Below are 21,565 nucleotides of genomic sequence, written 5' to 3'. Positions count from 1 at the left end.
CTACTTTTAGTTTCCTCTTGCTACGTGACTGATATCTCTTCCTTTTCAGAGGTGGGAATCCCTTTGCCACAGTCAGGCTGCGGCCCACAGTTACAAACGACAGATCAGCGCCAGTCGTCTAACGCCGTTCATCATGAGCCTTGATGCCGATTTGGGCTTCATTTTCCTTTAGTTAGTTTTCATTTTGAAATTGAAAGGGCTTGATCATGAATGTTTTCGATGTTAAAGTTTAAGCCCAAGTTGAAGTGTAACTGCATGGATTTTAATTAATGATGAGTTGGTTTTACAGTTATATAGGTTCAACTCAATTCCTTTGTACAACAACCAAAAGTGTTTTCTTATGTTCATTCATGCTAACACATTGTTTGACCATATTGGTCTTTGTAGCTGTTAAACCGTGACAGTTCTTAGTTTACCTGTCTAGCCTTATTTGTTAGAAGCCACTGCTTGATCAAGATCAAGTTTGAATATGTAAACTGCAGAAATCAGGATTTATGTAGAATGCTAGATGAAATATACAATATTCTGTATGATAGGCGGTAAAATCTGTTCCTCTTAAATTTGTGTTGTATAAAAAAAATATATCGTAGTATGTTCTGTTTTCATGCTGGAACGAGGTAACTATAAAAGCACATTTATGTAACATGGTGGTTTATTTCTCCCAGTTTTAAAGAAAATCTTTCCTGGTGGTGTCTGTGTGCCAGGAAAATAACAGCATATCTCAGTATACACTGTAAAAATGGATTCCGTCTTTGATGCCTAGTTATTTTAATGTTTATTCTTATTCTTAATGTAACAAAATGTTGTTTATTTAGGGACGTGTCTAATCATTGCCGTTAGATTTATTTTACTCCTGTTTTAATATATGGGATACCTTTTTTACTGTATTGTATCATTGATTAATTGTGCTATTTTCTGTCAAACAGCACTGAAATAAAAGATATAGGTTTTCATATGGCTACTTCTCAACTTTAATTTGTGTGCAGGGGTCATGTTGCACAAAGCCATTTTATGACAGAACTTATGCATGATGATGCTGAAGATCTCTTTGGTCTCACTTCGGTCAAGTTTTTGAGCAGCAATTTTTCTCTGTGCACCACCACATTGGATTTGAAATAAAATATTTAAGAGTTAAGTATACATTTTCAGATGTTCAAGTGGTTTAACAAAGATTTTGCATTAAACATTTGGAACTGTAGCCTTCTTTTAAACCTATTCCCCAGTTTTCTCAAGCTCAAAAGTAATTAAAAACCCTATTCTATATACACACACACTACTAATACACTTGAATGTATGAAGTCTGGGGCCCATAGACGACATCATATTTTCTCTCATGATGTTTTGTCAGGTCTTTACTGCAGTGACTATCAGTTGCTAGGTTTTTTTTGCCCTGCCTTCAATTTTGTCTTCATTATGTAAAAATTATGCTCAATTGGGTTGAGGTCAGGTGAATGACTTCACTTCTTTTACTTAAAGGTTTGTCTTTGTCCATACATGTCTATTCATGCCCATTATGTTGACTCCACCCTGTCTGACTATTGTTTTGTGTCCACATTCTCCATATTCTCATCCTGACAAGTTAAAATTGGTTTCATTTGATCAAAGATTCTTCCAGATCCAGAACTGATCAGGCTTTTTAAATGTATTCTAGCAGTTTAATCTGGCCCTTCTCGAGTGCTTTTACCAGTGATTTGCTTTTTCGGCTAATACCTCTCTGTTTACATTCATGAGTGCATCTCTTGATCTTAGATTTTAACAATGATGTACATATCTCTAAGCTATATGGGGTTTTCCTCACCAAAGAAAGAATTTCAAAATCATTTAATTTTGTTGTTTTCCAGTGGTATTTCTTAAGTTTACCAGTTCATTCCTTCTATTCAAGAATGCACTTGTGATGTTTCAGCTATCTCTAAAACATCCGATTTGCTTATCCAGTTTAAAGATGGCCGCCTTTACTTGCATCAACAGCTTCTTGGACGGCATAATGAAACAGACCAAACCTGCCCATAAACTACTTGGGAGTCATGTGTTAAATTTAGAGCTCGTCAAAAACGTTTAAAGAAAAAAAAAATGCTGTAATACCAAAACTACTAATGCAATGTTTTGTTTAAAATTAAGGAATTAAAGCTGACGGTCTATAATTCAATCAAATCTTTATTAATCCATTTTATTAATCCAAAATTGAGACACATATACTGTCTAAATACAGTCACTGTCTAAATACTTATTTACATGCCTGCAAGTTTTATTAGTTAGGTATTCTGTCTCTTGAAAAGCTTCATTACATGGCATGGATTCTACGTTTTAGTGGAGGAATGAATATCATTCTTCAAACATAGAAATGCATGCATACATACATACAGATAAAAGTATTTTGATGAATGTATTAATGGTAGAGAACTATCAACTGCAGAAAACAAACATGTATATGTGTGTGTGTGTGTGTGTGTGTGTGTGTATATATATATATATATATATATATATATATATATATATATAATTTATATAAAATAAGTGATATTTTATCGACGTCACATACTACTATCATCACACATCAGTATAAGCATTAACTTAGTCTTAGCCTAGAATGTTCAGGAACATCTGTAAAGCTTAAATATATCATACAATTTTGTTACAGAATCCAGGAATTTAGAAATACAGTAATAATAGTTGAATGAAACACCTCTGTGCAATCTCCTGATCTGACTATCGAGTGTTTTATGACCGTGTAATGTTTTAGCGCCATCTGCTGGCTGAATTATGCAATTCACTGGTAGCAACGGCCCTCTACCGCCTACAGCAGGTTCAAAACATAGCTGATCCAAGTGGCTCCCTAAACCCTGCATGAGTGCACTTCCTATGGCATTAAATGAACATTTTCTACGCGCTGTCTAGTGCACTATGTATTGGGAAGTGATCAATTTAAGATTCAGCCGCTGTCAAACACATTTGACTACTTCCTGGTTTGGGATTAGTGGTGAGAGGTGGGAAATAGCTGGTGAATTGGGAGCAGTTTACATTCATTCAGTTGCTTTAAGTGATCTGTTTATAATCCCAGCGGATAAGCCTTATGTCCGATAACATCGAGGTAAGTGAGATAAGAACAGTGTTGCAACTGAAAGTGCTGTAACTGGACAAGACTTTTTTTTTTTTTTTTTTAAATATCCGCTTCGCTACAATCTTGTTTTGCTATATCCTTGCTTAGCCTCTTCCCTAGTGCATTGTGATTTCCAGGATGGTTGCATTGTCTCACATAAGGTCTTGCCATTGAGTCCGTATAAACACTGACATTTCATGATTATTTCACGATCATTGTTGTCTTGCATTTCCTCATCACGGTCTCCCTTGTCACAGAGATCAATACACAGTATTACCAGTGCTTCAAAACAGAAACAAACCACGTACGAGCTTATGTAATGAAAGTCAGGGTTAGAATTGCTTTCCCGAATGTTAATTTCGACCATCAGATCTTTTGTTTGTTTATGCCATTTGCATATCAGCTGATCTGAGGCTTGTTTTTTGTTCAGGGTTCATTGATTGGACTTTGGGTGGCTTGATCAGAGGCAGTCATGACTTTTAGAGGCTAATAACCTGGGGGTCTGAGAAGCAACTTTCATCCAATAAAATTTAAATAGATTTTGTCAGATGTTCTTTGGCGGTTAAGAGAAACCAAATAGTTAGTGAAAAAGGTGTGAAATAGGTGAAATGAAGAATTACGTTATAAATCAATGGCATACATTTAAACCGATGCCAAACGAGCCATTATGGCCAGTAACAGTTCAACATCTCCAGTCAGGAAGTGGTGCTAATTTGCTGGATGTGTATATGTGCTACAGGGTGCACCATGCCGAGCACCCTCCTTTGGGCTGTAGATGTGTATGGGAGGGTTTATAGCCTTTCGACAGCAGGTCAGCAGTGGGAACAGTGCCGCGATGCCCAGCTGGAGTTCAAACGAGTCACAGCTGCGCTCCAGTGTTGCTGGGGCATTGCCTGTGATCACAACATCTACCTGTGCGTCCACGCCAGCGAGGTGCCAATCCGCGTCCGCGAGGAGACCTATGAAAATCAGGTAACCCTCAACCAGCACAAACACTATGTATAGTGAGTGCACAGGAAGTCATCTGATTTGTTTGAGGTGTGTGTGGCAGCGCTGGAACCCGGTGGACGGTTTCTCAGACCGCTTGTTACCGAGTGACCGCTGGCAGTGGAGTGATGTGACAGGGCTGCAGCATCAGCCACTGGACAGCTTCCAGCCTCTGTCGGAGAACTGGGAGTGGGAGACTGACTGGTACGTGGATGAGAATTTTGGAGGAGAGCCCACGGAGAAAGAAGTAAGTGAACGTGCACAATCAGCTGCTGATGCTCTTGTAGCTGTAGCCTTATTTATTGCACATTTGCAGGGTTGGACATATGCTATTGATTTTCCGGCCACTTACACTAAAGACAAGAAGTGGAACTCGTGCGTACGCCGCCGCCAATGGGTACGCTACAGGAGGTACAAGTCACAAGACACCTGGGCTAAGGTGTGTGTAACTAAGACTTATTCCTTGATTTAATGTTTGCACATTTATTTGGATTGTCAGACGTTATGGCTTGCTTTTTTTTTTTTACCAGATCCCTTCAGAGCAGATGGGATCCCTGCCAGACCCATTCAATGATATAAGCTGCGGTGGTTGGGATATCACAGAGGAGCCCAGAGGACGCATTTCTCTTTGGGCTGTCTCTCTGCAGGGGAGGGTCTGTATTTACACTTTTATAATGAGGCATTTTTTGTTAAAAAAAAAAATAAAAATCTAATTATATGAAATAAGTCTAATTCAATACAATGAATTTGCCTTATGTGCACTGTCACTGTGTATTGGTGTAGGTGTGGTTCCGGGATGGCATCAACCACTTTAACCCTGAAGGCACAGTGTGGGAAGAAGTGCAGACTCCAGGCGAGGTGGTGCAGATTAGTTGTGGGCCGGCGGACCTTCTATGGGGGGTGCTGTGGGAGGGACAGTTCCTGGTCAGAGAAGGCATTAGTAGAGACTGCCCTACAGGCAAGTTAATATGTACAACCATACATTTAATACAGTTTAATATGACTATTTTGAACACAGTGACATCTGTTATAAATGTATAGTTTTTTGTATTTTTGCCATATTTGTATATAAAAATATTTCTGCATCATTAGGCACCACATGGGTAGTAGTAGAATCACCGAGCCCGGAATTTGGAGCGATACATGTCGCAGTTGGCGTCAATGTGGTGTGGGCTGTGACAAAAGATCGTAAAGTACGTGAAGAATCGGAGATGAGTCACTGGGTGTACAGCCCTTTCTGCTTTGTTCATTCACTTGTTATAACTTGCATTTCTTACAGCTGTCAACATGTAACATTGTTGATTATTGCCATTTTCTAATAGGTCTGGTTTAGGCGTGGTGTGAATTCCCACAATCCGTGTGGCTCTGGCTGGATCGGGATGGTTGGGGAGATGGTGATGATTAATGTGGGCCTCAATGACCAGGTTAGATATTAGACGAAAACTTTTAATGCATATTTTTGTGAATATCTGTTTATAAAAAAATGTATCATAATTAAAATTGAGTATACATGAATCAAAAATATTAAATTTGCTTTTGTTTATTTAAAAGAAATGCATTTTATTTGTTTTATTTTATTTTAGATGCTCTCTATACAGGAAGTCCTTAAGTTACGATGGTTCGATTTAAAATATTTCGACCGTACAATGATAAATGCAATACGAAGAAATTGTAAAAATATGAACAATTTCGCACAAAATTATTTTTTTGACTATACTTCATCTTCCGCCTTGTGAGATGCATTACTCTCACCAAAATTCGACAGAGTTTAATTATCTTGGTCTTAGTCCCCTTTTTATTTTTCTGTGTTTTTGGTGTTTCAGTGCCCAAGTTTAGCTTGTCTCTCTTCTTTTTATCCGTGTCACCCTAAAAAAGAGTGCGTCCGGCTGTGCCCTACACTCCAGAACCGGCGCTCGTGCAAGTTCCCCTTGCCACATGTGTATATATACTATAAAGTTTATACATTATGAAGTGTAAATTGCTCTCGTTTGCTAAATTATATGCTGCAATTTTTAATATTATTAATAAATTACAGTATACTACCTCATACTGATCACCATTCTTTAGGACCCCTGAGTAGGCTGGGTCATGTCTCAACTTACCATATTTTCAAGATATGATTGTGTGATATCTCCATCGTAACTCAGGGACCATCTGTATATGAAACACTTAAAAGCATATTTCAGCATTATTTATTTCTGTAATGTTCCTTTTTGGCCCATTCAGCTTGCAGGGTGTAATTACTTTAATTGTGCCTGTCTTTTCGTTATAATATAAATCAGAACCTCTGATCACCTTATAAGCACCAAAGAGCAGCAGTGCAGTATTTATGTGGTGGCAATGACATGTTTCTGATCATGTTGCAGGTTTGGGGTATTAGCTGTGAGGACCGGGTGGTGCATTTCCGCCAGGGTGTGACTGTCAGTGAGCTGAGTGGGAAAGCCTGGAAGCCTCTGTCTATGCCCAGAGACACTGAGCGCTCTCACTCCAGCGCTAGTGCTAGTAGCCTGCAGAGGTGAGTGAAGGACATCAGACTGGTGTTATTCCAGTGGCGAAAGCTTGGGGGAGCTGTCCTCACGCTTTGTGTTAGTAGTGGCTCTCATTGGCTGGCCTTCAAAATACAACATGAATAATCAACAACCCTGGACACCAGCTGGTGTTGTCTGTGTTGTCTGATAATGACTCTTTGAAGTGTCTTTGTGTGCTGCTAGTGTGTGTGTGTGTGTGTGTGTGTGTGTGTGTGTGTGTGTGTGTGTAATGGACTAGCATTGATGATATTGTCAGTTGTCTTGTGGAAATATTGAAACAAAAAATGTTAAATGTATTTTTGCAGTGCTGGGTGTTTTTTTGGGGGTGAGGTGCGCCTGCAGGCTCAGGCCTCCGTCCTGAGTGATGTGGACTCTGAAACAGAGAAAGCAGCAGCAGCAGCAGAAGTAGTGACGCCCTGCACTGAGGGTGATCAGGCTACTAAAAAACGAATCCCCAAAGTGACCAGCGACAGTTTCATCTCAGAGCTGGTGTCTGATCGTGAAGGTCAAATTGGGCAGCGCACACTCACACAGGCTACGTCTATTCCTGAGGAGGAGTGTGCAGAGGGAGATACAGATGGGAAGGACAATGCTGCCACGGATGTGCTGCCTTCTTCTAGCCAATTAGGACAGCTGGATCCCCAATGGAGCAACGTGGACCTGGAGGAGGCTCAGACACACCTGACCGTGGGAAGTGGTGGGGATGCTGCTGAAACCAGCAGCCTGTCATCTGTAGCCACCTACAATCTGGGCATTGAGGATCCATACGGACCTGATGATCGCCCCCTGTGGGCCTGGGTTAGTGGTGGAGGCTGCTTTATTGGCTCCCACACCCAAATCTCTTGGTTCAACTCTACAGGTCAGCTTCTCGTCTTAGATATTTTTAGCCTTAACAGTATTTGTTTTATATGTAAGCAGTTCAAACTTCAGACTACTGATCAATAAAGTAAGTTGTGAATTTCAAGCCCAAGGCCACCAAAATGTCACTGTTGAGTCCTTAAACATGGGCAAGGCCATTAACTGCATGCTAATGTAAATTAGTGCCAGTTGGAGCAGTAACAGCCCAGTGATTATAAGTTTTGACACCCTGTATTTTGACATTGGATATCTTCTAATGTTGTATCATGGGACAAATAATACCTTCCTCTTGGAGATTAAGTGACGTGTCTATATAGCACACAACTCTCAGTCATCCAGTAAGAGGCTCTTATTCTGCAGTTAAAGTTGCTTAACATCTTTGTGTTCCTGTCTTATTATTTTGAACGCATATTATTTATAACTACTACAATGTTTCCTTGTTCTTAAGTCATAAGTTTTCCCACAAAATATATACCTGTATAGGCTTTATTATGTAGAGTTGCTGCAAAGAAAACAATCATTATATAGAATTTCTTTTTAAATTTAGGTGTTTATGAAAGTTTACCAGAGATGTACATTCTCTCTATACAGGTCTGGCCTCCTCTGTGCAGGCCATGACGCTCTCCATCACACCGGCGCAGACCGCAGCCTGGCGCAAGCAGATCTTTGAACAGCTGAGCGAGAGGTCCAAGAGAGAGATGGAAAACTTCAGACATTATGAACAGGCCATAGAGCAGGTGCTGCTCTATGTGAATTAGTGAAGCTAAAAGCTGAATGTGTCTTGTATTTCTTTCAGTTTTGCAATTTTCTCTTTCGTTTCTTTCAGTCTGTTTGGGTGAAAAAGGGATCCATGCAGTGGTGGAGGGACTGGAAGCCTCATAAGTGGCTGGATGTGCAGTTTGCGCTGGAGCTATTCTCAGGAGCTGAGGGCAACAAGGATGGCATCCTGTTCATATACTACACCTTTAATGATGAAAAGAAGGTGATTTCCTCACAAATATTATAATAAAATTAAATAGAACATGCATTAATGGTCATCTCCACAGGCTGGCAGAGATTTTTAGTTCAATACCAATATCCACTGCACAAGTAGCCTACTCTATAATATAGCAATGCACAACAACAGTTCAGAACAAGTGTCCTGTTTCTTACCTCCTCTTCTAGTACCTACATGCATTTATTAACGAAGTCACCATCCTAGTGCACGTGCTGAATGACTCAAAGCACACATTTGCCATCTACACACCGGAAAGGACTAAGCAGAGATGGCCTATTCGCCTTGCGGCTGCAACTGAGCTGGAGATGTACGACTGGGTAAGGAAAGCCTGTGCTTACAAAACAGTAAATGCAATTGAACACAATATTATTAGTGTAATGAGTGAGTGAGGTAGGAATACGATAGTTGGTAAATGTTAAGTTTTACACATTTTCAAAGAGATACAGTTGTGAAACCTTGAATTAACCCTGACATGGCTTCTTGTTTAATGATGTTTGAGGGAGGCATTCTATAATAGGTAGTAGATTGTGTTAATGTGCTTTATCTGTGGCTGCGTTTTGAGTGACATTTATGTTTCCACTTAGCTGGCCTTGCTCAACATGTCCTGCTGTGATTCCCGTGGCATCCAGGGTCCACCTTCCAAACAAGCCATCTGGTCTACTACCTGCAAAGGAGACATTTTTGTCAGTGAACCCACACCAGGGTTGGAGGCCTCTCCTTATCCTACACCCTGTGACCAAATGTGAGCCGATTCTCTGTCCACTGGACTGCATGATCAATGTTCTTGAATAAGGCTTGAACAATTGTTCTTGAATAATTCCTTGAATAGGGAATAAAAATTATAATTTATTATAACAGTTATACACAGAGTAAATGCTAAATTATTGCCATCCTTTATAATTCTAGTAATAATTTGTGCATGCATGCATTTTTATTGAAAGCATTTTTTGTAACTTCCCAGGAAGAACATTTTACCATTCTTAGTAAAATAAGAGGAAGACAGAAGAAGAACCCCAAATATCCACAGTCCAGAATAATATAGTTTAGTTGGTTCTAGGGTTTCAAAGTTACTTCTCTTTTGGCTGCTCCCATCAGGGGTCGCCACAGCGGATCATCTGCCTCCATACCACCCTGTCCTCTACATTTACCCCTTTCAAACCAACTACCTGCATGTCTTCCCTAACCACACCCATAAACCTCCTCCTTGACCTTTCCATTTTTCTCCTGCCATCCTCAGCATTCTTCATACTCCATGTCCCTCCTTTGCACATGTCCAAACCATTTTAATTACACCTTCAATTAAACCACTGGAAACAGCAAAGGGCTCAGAGCTGATCCTTGATGCAGTCCATTCTCCACCTTGAAACAGTCTGTAGTTCCTATTGCACACTTCATTGCTGTCACACTGTCCTCATACATGTCCTGCACCACCCTCACATACTTCTCTGCCACACTTGACTTCCTCATACAATACCATAACTCCTCTCTCGGCACCCTGTTGTACGCTTTCTCTAAATCCACAAACACACAATGAAACTTTTTCTGACCTTCTCTATACTTCTCCATCAACATCCTCAAAGTAAATATTTTGTCTGTTGTGCTCTTTTGCAGCATGAAATCATACTGTTGCTCACAGATATTCACCTCTTCTCCTAGCCTGGCTTCCACTTCTCTTTCCCATAACTTCATGGTGTGATTTATGCTCCTGCATAAAATGTAATCCACCTGTGTGCACCATCCTCCACTCTTATACATCACCCTAAGCTTCTCCTTCTTCCTAAAATATGTATTTACAACTGCCATTTCCATCCTTTTCGCAAAACCTACCACCATCTGCCCTTCCACATTCCATCTGCCCTTCCACACTCCTCTCCATCACCTCCTCATCACCTCTGTTCCCTTCACCAGCATGGCCTTTGAAGTATACACCAATCGTTCATTCCTAGGACCACTTCATCTACTCACTCCAGAATTTTTCCTTCTCTTCCATCTCACAACCAACTTGTGGCACATAAGCACTGATGACATTTATGATCACCCCTTCAACTTCCAGCTTCATGTTCATTACCCTGTCAGAAACTCTCTTCACCTTCACTACACTCTTAATGTATTGTTCCTGCAGGATCACCCCTATACCATTTCTCTTTCCATCCACACCATGATAGAACAGTTTAAACCCTCCTCCAATGTCCCTGGCCTTACTCTTCCTTTTCCACTTGGTCTCCAGAACACACACCATATCTACTTTTCCCCTCTCCATCATATCAGCTACCTCTCTCCCTTTACCAGTCATAGTACCAACATTTAAAGTACCAACCCAAACCTCCACTCTCCTCCACTTCTCCTTTCCCTGCTGTCTCTGTAGACGTCTTTCTTCCTTCTCCTCTTCAGCCAACAGTAGCCCAATTTCCACTGGTACTCTGTTGGCTATCAATACCTTTTAGCGGTCTTTGGTAACCCGTGCCTCAACCGATCCAGTATGAAATTTTTGTTTGTGATCCGCATATTTGATTTGGTCAATTTTTAACTGGATGCCCTTTCTAACACAACCCTCCCCATTTATCTGGGCTTGGGACCAGAGAGACTTGTGACGAGTGCACTGGCTTTTGCATCCCTATTGGCTAGATAGTTTCAAGGTTACTTCAGAGAGCATTTTAAACATTAAAATAATGTTTAAGCTTCATATATCACTCATTATTGGTTAAGGTATTATTTTTTGTTGTTCATGGTTTGGCAAAATTACAGTATTTATTGTTTCAAAGACTAAGAGTGTTTCATTAATGGGCAGGTTCTGGCGCCAAGTTGGAGGACACCTGAGAATTGTGGAGTGTAACAGTCTAGGAGTGGTGTGGGGAATCGGCTATGACCACACAGCATGGGCATACACGGGCGGCTATGGGGGAGGCTTCTTTCAGGGTAAACAACCATTTTAAATTATTCTTTTGTTTACAATATATATGTGGTACATCCATAAACTGCAGACATATCATCTGTTCATTTAACTAACATTTTCTTTCATGTCCAGGCCTTGCTAGCAGCACAGACAACATCTACACACAGACCGATGTAAAGAGTGTGTATATTTATGAGAACCAGCGCTGGAATCCTGTGACTGGCTACACAAACAAGTAAATGTCAAACCCTGCACATTTGGTGATTAAAAAATTTGGAATATACTCACTGTACTTCTTGTGTATGTCCTGCAGGGGGCTCCCTACTGATCGCTACATGTGGAGTGATGCTTCAGGCCTCCAAGAGTGTACCAAGGCCAACACTAAACCCCCCTCTCCTCATTGGACATGGGTGTGGGATGCTACTCAATAGCCATCAGTTTCCTATAATCCTATTCAAATAACATCTGTTTATAGTATTTGTTTAAAAAAGCTTTTGGTAATTCTTTGTCTTATTATAATGAGAGGTAAAGGTCTTAGTAGCATGTCTGTTTGTTTGGCAGGTGTCAGACTGGGTCATCGACTATGGTGTAACTGGAGGAACAGACAAAGAGGGCTGGCAGTATGCAGCAGATTTTCCAGCGTACGCTTGCAAATATTCATTAAATTACATCTGTGCAATGTAATGTGATCTCGAAATTCGCACACGCTGCTCTTGCTAATAACATTGTTTGTTTTGTTAGGTCATACCACAGTCATAAAACCTTAAAGGACTTTGTCCGTCGCAGACGTTGGGCCAGGTATTGTTAGCTTCCAGTTTTTGTGAGTGTTTGCATATATGTGTGTGTTGAATAAAAAAATAATTAGTCCTTATATCATGACCCAACTATTAAAAAATATTATCTCCTCTATTCCTAATCTAGATATAATTTTGTAATATATACTGTAGGTCATGATTTATTTAAGTTAAAACAATTCATTTATTACATGCATTCATTTTAGGAGTATATTTAGGAGTGTATTTAGCAGTATACAATACACACAATAGATGATGACCCTGAATTTGTTTTTAACCACTTATGCCACCATTTTTTCATCACCGATTCTTGGCCATTAGGGCCCAGCAGGAACTATTTTGTTGATGGTGAGAGTTAATTAATATGTCCATCTGCTGCATATTTAAAACTGCTACACATGCATTGTCATAATGCAGCTAAACACGCTTGGAGGAGATTCTTAACTGTGTCTTTCTCATTAGTGAAGCAATGGGCATCTAGAAAGTGTGGCCATCTGAGTCTGGTTCATGGGTTGTGATAACCTTGTGATGACTAGACAATCAGTTGAGCAATCCAGGTCTTTTTCTGTTGTTTTTTTTTTTTTTTTTTTGTATAGGAAGTGTAAACTCACTACAACAGGGCCATGGCAGGAAGTCCCACCCATTCCCCTAAGTGATGTTACAATTATGCCGTCTGGCCCGAAAACCGCAGTGGAGCAGGTGCCTTTGTGGGCCATTAGCAACAAGGGAGATGTGCTTTGTCGTTTAGGGGTCTCTTCACTCACACCTGCTGTATGATATCACTTATTAACACTTAATCACACATTTTTACTTCATTGTTCTAAAATCCAATATTCTTTTTTAATAATATTTTTTAATTAGCATACAATTATGGTTACAAAATGTCCACAGCCTGAATGAATACTTGTTTTGTGTCATATTTAATGGGTTTTTAGGGAACATCATGGCTCCATGTAGGAACGGACCAGCCTTTTAAGTCTATCTCCATTGGAGGGGTGTATCAGGTGTGGGCTATTGCCAAAGATGGCTCGGCATTCTACAGAGGAGCTGTGTCTTCTCAAAACCCTGCAGGTCACACAATTTATTCTTATAAGCCATTGTTTCTCTTATCAAATGCCTTTGTTGCGATTTTGCTTCCTTCGCACGTTTGTTCCACTCAGCACAGATGCATGCAAACGGTTTGAGAAGCAGATCAAAAGTGAAACTGTCAGCCATGTGGAAATGTTCCACAGTTTCTATAAGGGACATCAGATAAAAGATTATAGAAAAGAACTAGTTCATCCGTGAAAGGCTGAATGTCTTAACTGAAAGATGATTTGGTTCTGGTTTCAGCACCCAATACTTAAAAAAAAAAAAAAAAATCATAATGCATTTCTTTATTTTTTTATATAACATTCGGTGATGTGCGTTTTTGACTTTCGAGCAATTCAAATTTAAAAAATATCTATTCAGAGGAGGATCTACTGGCAAACTGTTGTGCATAAACTTTTTCTCTTTCTGCAGGAGACTGCTGGTACCATATACCCTCTCCAGCTACACAAAAACTCAAACAGCTGTCGGTGGGCAGGACATCAGTCTGTGCAGTAGATGAAAATGGTAATATCACCATTAGCTGTGACTCAGAATCTTTCCTATTTGTCACACGTGTATTTGTAACGAAGCTGGACATATTACGCATGATATGACAGCAAGCCATGGGTTAATATTGTGTCATTTTCTGTAATAATGAAGAGTGGTTCTGTCTCTGCAGGAAACTTGTGGTATCGGCATGGTGTGACGCCCAGCTACCCTCAGGGTTCATCATGGGATCACATCTCAAATAATGTGCGCAAAGTGTCTGTGGGGCCACTTGACCAGGTATGTAGAAACCACATACACTATATGGACAAAATTGTTGCGTTACCTGATATTTTCAGCCATATGTTTTTCTTCCCCGTACTGATACTACAAAGTTGGAGGCGCACAAGTATGTAGCATGTCTTTGGATGCAGTAGCATTAATTTTCCCAGTATGAGATCGATCCTGTGCACAAAGATATGTTTTTTTAACGCCGACTGACTTTAATAATGCCTTTGTGGCTGAATGAAGATAACCCTCCACAACCACACTTATTTAGTCAAACATGTTTTCAGAAAAGTGGAAGTTATAACAGTAAATGGGGACTAAATGTGGAATGGGACGTTCAAAAAATACAAAGGAATCTTATGGTCAGGTGCTACTAGAGTCATTGTTTAATCAAAATAGGGAAGTTCCTGACGTCAGTACAGTATGGCCACATGTTCATATATGTTGCTTGGCTGCTGCTGTACAGCTGTGCTATACCATAGATAATACAGTAGTAACACATTGCTGACCAGTTCAATGCTAATATGCAAGCTTGAAGACTTTTCCCTTCATTTTATTCAAACAATTATTTTGAATTAGTCAGAACTACTGTCACAGCTACAGAACCACCCCTACACAATCAAGAACTCAACAGCCGTATTGTGGTATAAATGTATAGTACTGATCTTTAGAAACTACTATTTTAAGCTGCGTTCACACATACAGTGACCCGTAGCTGCGAAGCAATCGAAATCATGTATTTTTATAGACAGCTGGCAACTTCTGGCAACATGAGCAACCACAGGTGACCAGGGGTGACCCCGAATAGTTTAAGATTAGATGCTTTGATAGGAGGAGCCTAGGAGGGGAGGAGGTGTTATGAAACAAAGATTTTGTTTACATGGTGGTGCTCAATGTCACGATTTTACATAGAACATTAGAACACTATTAAGATAGTGTTTTTAAAATGTTAAAAAAAAAAAAAAAAGCATTTAATAAATATTTTTAACGTGCGAGAATAAATCCAACCACCCCGTAAGTTTTAGTTTCCATGATCGGTGCATGACAGAGAAGTATCTAGTATCAGGGATTTAAATAATAAACAATGCCTGGTATATTCTGTTCTAATTTAATTCTATAAATTCATTGTTTTGTCACGCTGTACTTGAAGCACAACAAAACCTCTAATGACCCGTCCCCCCTCAACCCCCCTTAGTCGAAGACACCCCTACTGGTGACTAAATGTTAATGTGTCCAGCGACACTTTATGCAAAAGTATATGGAGAAGCACAATGTAGTGAATACCACTGGGAGAGAAGTCTCAAGAGTGCACGTGATCCAAGATTCAGTCACTGGTAAATGTAGAAAGGCTTTAGCAGCTTCCTAGTACAGTGACTTGCAACTTGCAGCAATAAATTCAAACATAGAATTACAGTGGATTAACCATTTGGATATCATGTTTTTTGAGCACTCGTAATCCAGCATTGCTGTTTTCAGGTGTGGATCATTGCTGATAAGGTGCAGGGCAGCCACAGTCTGAGCTGTGGTACTGTTTGCCGCAGGCTGGGGGTTCAGCCACTGGAGCCTAAAGGACAGTCGTGGGATTACGGCATCGGGGTGGGTGTGTCTTTAAGTGATCTTAAGCCTGTAGTGCAGTGCTTCATTGTACGATTGTTTAGCAAATTGAGCCTGAAAACTACAAACTTCCTGTCCCCAACAGGGTGGTTGGGACCATATTACAGTGAGAGGCAATGCTTTGGAGGCACCACGTATCCGCATGCCATCACTGACTGACCGCAGGAACAGCAGCGGCGTGCAGACGCCAGAAATGAACGGCAACACAGTGGGATGTTAACACCATTTAGCAACCATTTGCTTTTCCATCCCTTTTTGTACTCCGTAGCCCTGCTGTAGCAGCCCGTCCTTTTCCTTCTAGCCTTAATGTTAATGTGTGGTGGAATCGACACTTATGCTCAAAAGCTTCTGACTCTCTTTCAAGCCTTTACCCCTCAGCATCGACACACTTAATTGGATCCTTTCTTCATACCAAAAGAAAGCGTTCCCAAGTCATCACATTGGTTAGAATATTTCTAAAAATGTTTAACCATAGACTTTTTACAGTTGTTTTGTATAGTAGGTCTTAATTGTATTTTATTTATTTATTTATTTATTTGTCTGTGGTTACATGTGTTTAGTCTATGTTGCTTTTTTTGTTGTTTTGTTTCTTTATTTGATTTTATTAGCAAATAATACAGTGTGTTCAGAGCTTGGCGTAGACAAGGTAAAGACATCACAAGCAAAGCACAGACAAGGCCGTTTTACCAGCATGGAAAGAATCTTTGAAGAGAAAAAAGGTGATAGAGATCAGACCTATAGCATAAGTTTATTGACTACTGGCAACGCATTCTTTTTCCTACTAAGCACTTAACATTAAAACCGGAGTAAGATCCTGTTCTTGAGAAGCTTAAAGAGGATGTATCAGCTGGCTACTATGAAAAACAATCATTGTACATTCAGCTGGCTGTTATCTGTAAGCTCACAGTAGTGGTGTCAAAACTTGTGCAATAATTAACATTTCGACAATTTTCTTTCTTTTCTCAGGAATACCCAAGCTCTTACAATTCAGAGGATATGTTTTATCACAATGAATGACGGAGGACTAAACTAGCTGTATTGTTCTAAAGGCAGCACAAATGAGATCTTGGAGAATATAAATTATTTTCTTTCTTCATGTTCAGTACTACAGTATGATCATTGTCATTTTGATGAGACTTTTATGCCTGTGGGTAAAATATGGCTTTCTCTTGAGCATGGTTTTAGGGCATTATGTGTGGATAGGAATAAATAAAATCATTAAATATAGAGACACAAAAAAAATAAAACAATAATGTGAATGCTGTTGCTGGTAAAATGTCGATAAATAGAAAAGGTTTGTACAGTTTGCACCATATTTCTGTTTACATTCCTTACTGAAATATGTGATGGGCTTTGAAGATTTTGAACTCTGGAAATATATGGAACGGTGAACTGTTAAAAGCTAAAATTATGGTGTAATAAAATACGTGAAGTTGTTAGGTATATTAAAACACTCCCCAGTGTTAATGTATGCATGACATGTTCCCTTCCAATAAATGTGACTCCAAATTATTCTTTAAAGTTTTCTTCTCCATCACTGTAATTCCCTATTATTGTGGGAAAAGGTCATAGTTCTGTATGCCTGTCATCATATACTCTCTAATGTACAGTTCTTTTTTTATGACTTGGTCTTTGTAAAATGTTTGAACTTGGGAATATCTGCCTCATCATGCCACATTGTGATTGGAAAAAGCTCAGCATTGAAGACAAAATAATCTTTCAAACCAAAATTGGAATTTGATTACTATGTAAGCATCTCAGAGCCCAACTCTTTAGTCCGAGAGTTCTTCATTAGCATCACTGTGTCTCTTACAGGGAGAACTGTACAGTCTAACACTTTTCAGTGGTCTGGATGCTACAGTGGGCAAAACTGGTGTTAGCTGCTGTGGCTGAGGCTACGGATATGATCCAGGTACTTGGACAGATCGTTGTGGCCCTCACTGTCCAGGAGCTGCTTAGTTTCCATGTCAGACAGGCAGGTCCCAGACATGCCCAGGATGATGGTAGTCAAGGCTTTGATGTAGTTCTTGGCCAGTGTGAGAGTCTCAATCTTGGAGAGCTTTTTGTCCATTCGGACGTGTGGAATGGCTTCCCGCAGGGCTTGAAATGCATTGTTCAGTTTGTGCATCCTCTGCCGCTCTCTCTCGTTGCTCTCCAGCCTGCGCACATTGCTCTCTTTGGCACTGCTGTGTTGGCATCGGCGACGGCGCGTGGCCATCCTTGTTCTCGCACGGCCCTCGATGCCTGATTCCCGCCACGATGCCCCCAGTGGGAGAGAGGCCTCAGAGCCTTCATGTTCACTAGAGCCAGGCTCTACATCCAGCTGCAGGTCAGCATGCTCCTGTTCAGCCCATGAGTGCTGTCTCCTCTTTGAACTCTTTCCTTTAGACTTCATGTTTAAATCACCCACACCACCGTGCAGGCCCTGAGGTAAAAAAAACACATCTCTGTGATTAACAATGTTGGAGTGAGAGAAAATATGCTTTTTGGGTCATTGCAGCAATACAAATGTGACACACAAAAACATCAATGAGAAGTGGTGTGTATCTGGTCATATGACTTCTGAATTATATTAATATAAATACATATACCCCAACTTACGACGTAGATAGGGAGCGAAAAACCTGGTTGTAAGTCCATCAGGTTGTAAGTCGAGAAGAGTGACTACTCTATGATGTGTTCCAATGCAGACATAAAGAGGCACTGTTTATAAATATACATATATATATAATGTATATATGTATACTTTTAAATTTTTTATTTATTTAAAAAAAATCTTTTCCGTCGGAGGTGACCGTCGTATCTCCGAAATTTCGTAAGTCGAGTGGTCGTAGGTCAGTGTCTGACTGTGTGTGTGTGTGTGTGTGTGTGTGTGTGTGTGTGTGTGTGTGTGTGTGTATACATTAAACTTATCCAGGATGTCGTCATATTCTCATTTTAACATTGTTAACTGTTGTGTCAATTAACGGTGATGTATTTTGGTCTAGAAAACTGGGATAAACTTTTGCTTTGCACTAAGATGCCAGTTTAGTAAATGCAGCATACTTTTTTAGGACCTAAGTGTACTTTGTCGCAATAACATCATTCATACTTTTAGAATATATTTTTTTAGCTGGACACATGAATTTAGCATACATTTAAAGCATAATTTAAAGTACAACCTGGGCCAATGGATCACTGATGTAAATCTCTTTAAGTGTATGCTTAAAGCTAGAACACTCATGGATGAATAATCATGGTACGAAAGATGTACCAACTCAGAAACAAGAAAATGCAGAGTTAAGAAGACTAAACCAGGAATACACAAAGTATTTAAGTTGTTAAAGTTGTACATAGACTGTTTTACTGTTCGGTGGTAATGTTGACATTTCAAGGAAATTGCCTTCAGCAGCACACAGTCTGAGAGAAGTCCTCACAAGGTTTCAGTTTATTCGTTCTTGTTTTAAAAGTTTGTTATTCAGGACACATTATTCTGTAGGACATTTCAAGGCGGATATTTTGCTTGAAATGTGCTTGCAATTTCTTTAGTGTGATAAAGGACATGGTCATGGCCAAGTTCTCCCTCAGCTCCATGTTCAGACAATTTCAACCATTGTACCTAAGAAGCTGTGGAGCATCTTATTCTCAGTCAGGTGGGAAAAAACTATAAAACTGTGTGGAGATTGTTTTTAGCAATTCAGATTCAGTTATACAGTCACTGCATTGTGAATAAGCGTTTTTTTATTTTATTTGACAAAGTGATATTTAGATGAAATAAAGTGATCTCTTACCGTAAAGCTGAATTATTCACAACTGATGCAAAAGTCACTGAGAGATAAATGACAGACTGGGATTAAATAAAGAGACCCTTCATCAGCTCATCAGACCCTCATCAGCGTTTCACAGGGAGCTGAGCCTCCTGTCGCGCTCACCGCTTTCCCAAAATCGACTGAAGTGATAACGGTCACATGCGCGGATACCTGTTTCTGTCTTATGTCCACGTAGCACTGCTTCCACCAATAAGAGCAGAGATCTGCGGAACCTTCCAAAACCGCACACTATTTACTTAAATAGTGTAATAAAATAGTCCCCAGTGCTTGATTATACAGGTATCACAGCTGCCACTTTAGTTTCACTGAGGGGAGGTTTGGGAAGTGCCCCTGGGGATGGGGGGCGCGCATGTGTCGCAAAAGCGCAAGGAAACGGTTATAAATTTGAATGTTTTGCGGCACTTGGCAAAATTATAAGGTGTGTGTGTGTGTGTGTGTGTGTGTGTGTGTGTGTGAGGTTTTTATTATTATTTTTTATTATTTTATATATATTTTATAATCTGTAAGGATATATATATATATATATATATATATATATATATATATATATATATATATATATATATATATATATATATATATATATATATATATATGTATATTCTGTCTTATCTACCACAATTCTGCCCCATTATGAAGTCTGCCCAGTTCTTTTGAATTTCCCATAAAATGGGAGGCTTATTACTTTTTACAACTTTTTACGCACTACTTTTTTTCTTAAACCTGTCAGACTGGATGTTTGTGATCCACCCTGTTAATACACTTCAACTGCTAAATCAAACATGTTATAAATCAAACATAGTTTGTTTGAAGTTATATTTAAAGGAAAGGTACAGTTCACACAATATAACATGCACAGATACTGGATAACGTTAGAAGAAACCATACTTTTGTTCGAAATTCAGTCGAGAGCAAAGCAATTTAAATAACGATGATCATTATACTTGCTTTGCTTAGTAGCTGAGTTGTAGTGTGTTTACAAGGTTGTAATAGTAAGAGTGTAATATTAGGTGTAGCAAAGGGACCATTTCAAGGATGTTTCTGGGGTAAATGTGTAGTGCACACCTGCTGAGCTCTCAGGGGCTATCAGTCGAGTTCTCCTGCCCCTCCTCATGAACACACACACACCACACATACACGCAAAGATGTCCTTGGTGTGCACAGTTTGAACATACAAACGGGTGCCAAGGCTTCCCAGTCTTAGCCTGCTGTTTTAATCTAACCTAGTCTAGCTGCTGAGACTATGGAAATGTGTTATGCAAGAACACGGTTTGTTCAAGGTGGCACTGGTCCTGATACAGTGCTGCAGCAGCAGCTCAAAAGCAGTAGTTCCATTAGCAATTAATGCATTCGGCAGGTATAGACATACAGAACATGCACTTGTAGACCAAACACAAATCTTCCACAATCCTCTAACAAAGATTTTACATAACTGCATTTTTTTTGTGTGTGAATACTAAAGTGTTTTTGAGTTACCTGCTCTGCTTGCAGGAGTAAGTCTCAAGTACCCCTCATAATCTCTTGTGAACAAGTTACTCATTGGCACAGCTTCATTTGTTACTTTCCAGGGTGTCTGGCAAGCAAAGTAAATGTTGTGTACAACCTATTTCTGTCTTAAGCACAAAGATAACACATCAAGCAAGGATTAAATAACTCAATTAGGAAAACAACACATAATTAAAGTTTAAATGCCTCTGTCATGAGCAAAAGCATACAGCTGGCTGGCTTCAAGGGCAAGTCTAAAAATAGCTAACCAAATACTGGTCCTTCCTACAAGTGTGCCTTACACCTGTACTTTTCACCCAAGAGTGAAGTGTAGGCAAGCAGATAAAAGTGTACGGCAAACTCAGAGACTTTTCAAAATGGGTTTTTAATCATGTTTAATGCTTTACTGTTAAAACTATTTATTACAATTTGAATTAAAACATGTCATAATGGGCAACACTAAAATAAAAAATACAACCACTGAATTAAAACATTTTGCTGAGTGCATATATAGTCAAACCCTTCACATCTGCTGGACTGTTATGACCAGTGATGATAACAGATGCTCCATTGGCCACTTATTGATGTCATACTGCCTGTGACATCATTACGCCTCTTGTGCTCTCAGTGGACCAGAGATCAGCCAGGAACCAAGGCA

At 39.7% G+C, this 21,565-nt stretch overlaps 3 protein-coding genes across 3 annotated transcripts in view; 2 read left to right on the top strand and 1 right to left on the bottom strand.

Moving 5' to 3' along the window:
* baiap2l1a (BAR/IMD domain containing adaptor protein 2 like 1a) overlaps positions 1-953 on the top strand; it is a 23,840-nt gene extending 22,887 nt beyond the window's left edge. The window contains exon 15 of the mRNA XM_046854049.1: positions 50-953. Within this exon, the coding sequence (XP_046710005.1) occupies positions 50-122 (73 nt within the window). The 3' untranslated portion in view covers positions 123-953. The remainder of the gene's footprint in view (positions 1-49) is intronic.
* Positions 954-2,875: 1,922 nt separating this feature from the next.
* tecpr1a (tectonin beta-propeller repeat containing 1a) lies at positions 2,876-17,125 on the top strand. The gene is made up of 25 exons (XM_046854159.1): positions 2,876-3,088; positions 3,837-4,069; positions 4,149-4,331; positions 4,401-4,523; positions 4,615-4,737; positions 4,868-5,042; positions 5,177-5,277; positions 5,407-5,508; positions 6,451-6,599; positions 6,918-7,471; positions 8,062-8,207; positions 8,297-8,452; positions 8,635-8,784; positions 9,052-9,209; positions 11,256-11,383; positions 11,493-11,595; positions 11,674-11,770; positions 11,922-12,001; positions 12,102-12,158; positions 12,751-12,925; positions 13,090-13,225; positions 13,658-13,750; positions 13,905-14,011; positions 15,476-15,595; positions 15,699-17,125. The coding sequence occupies exons 2-25, from the start codon at positions 3,845-3,847 to the stop codon at positions 15,831-15,833; spliced, it is 3,576 nt and encodes a 1,191-aa protein (XP_046710115.1). The 5' UTR covers positions 2,876-3,088; positions 3,837-3,844; the 3' UTR covers positions 15,834-17,125.
* Positions 16,867-19,620, bottom strand: bhlha15 (basic helix-loop-helix family, member a15). The gene is made up of 2 exons (XM_046854160.1): positions 19,384-19,620; positions 16,867-18,038 (listed from the first exon to the last, which is right to left on the bottom strand). Exon 2 carries the CDS (start codon positions 18,006-18,008, stop codon positions 17,490-17,492), a length of 519 nt encoding a protein of 172 aa, XP_046710116.1. The 5' UTR covers positions 18,009-18,038; positions 19,384-19,620; the 3' UTR covers positions 16,867-17,489.
* Between the last annotated feature and the right edge of the window lie 1,945 nt (positions 19,621-21,565).

The sequence above is a fragment of the Silurus meridionalis genome, chromosome 7 (genome assembly GCF_014805685.1).
Source record: "Silurus meridionalis isolate SWU-2019-XX chromosome 7, ASM1480568v1, whole genome shotgun sequence".
NCBI classification, from domain to species: Eukaryota; Metazoa; Chordata; class Actinopteri; order Siluriformes; family Siluridae; genus Silurus; species Silurus meridionalis.
This window is presented reverse-complemented; position numbering and strand designations above follow the sequence as displayed.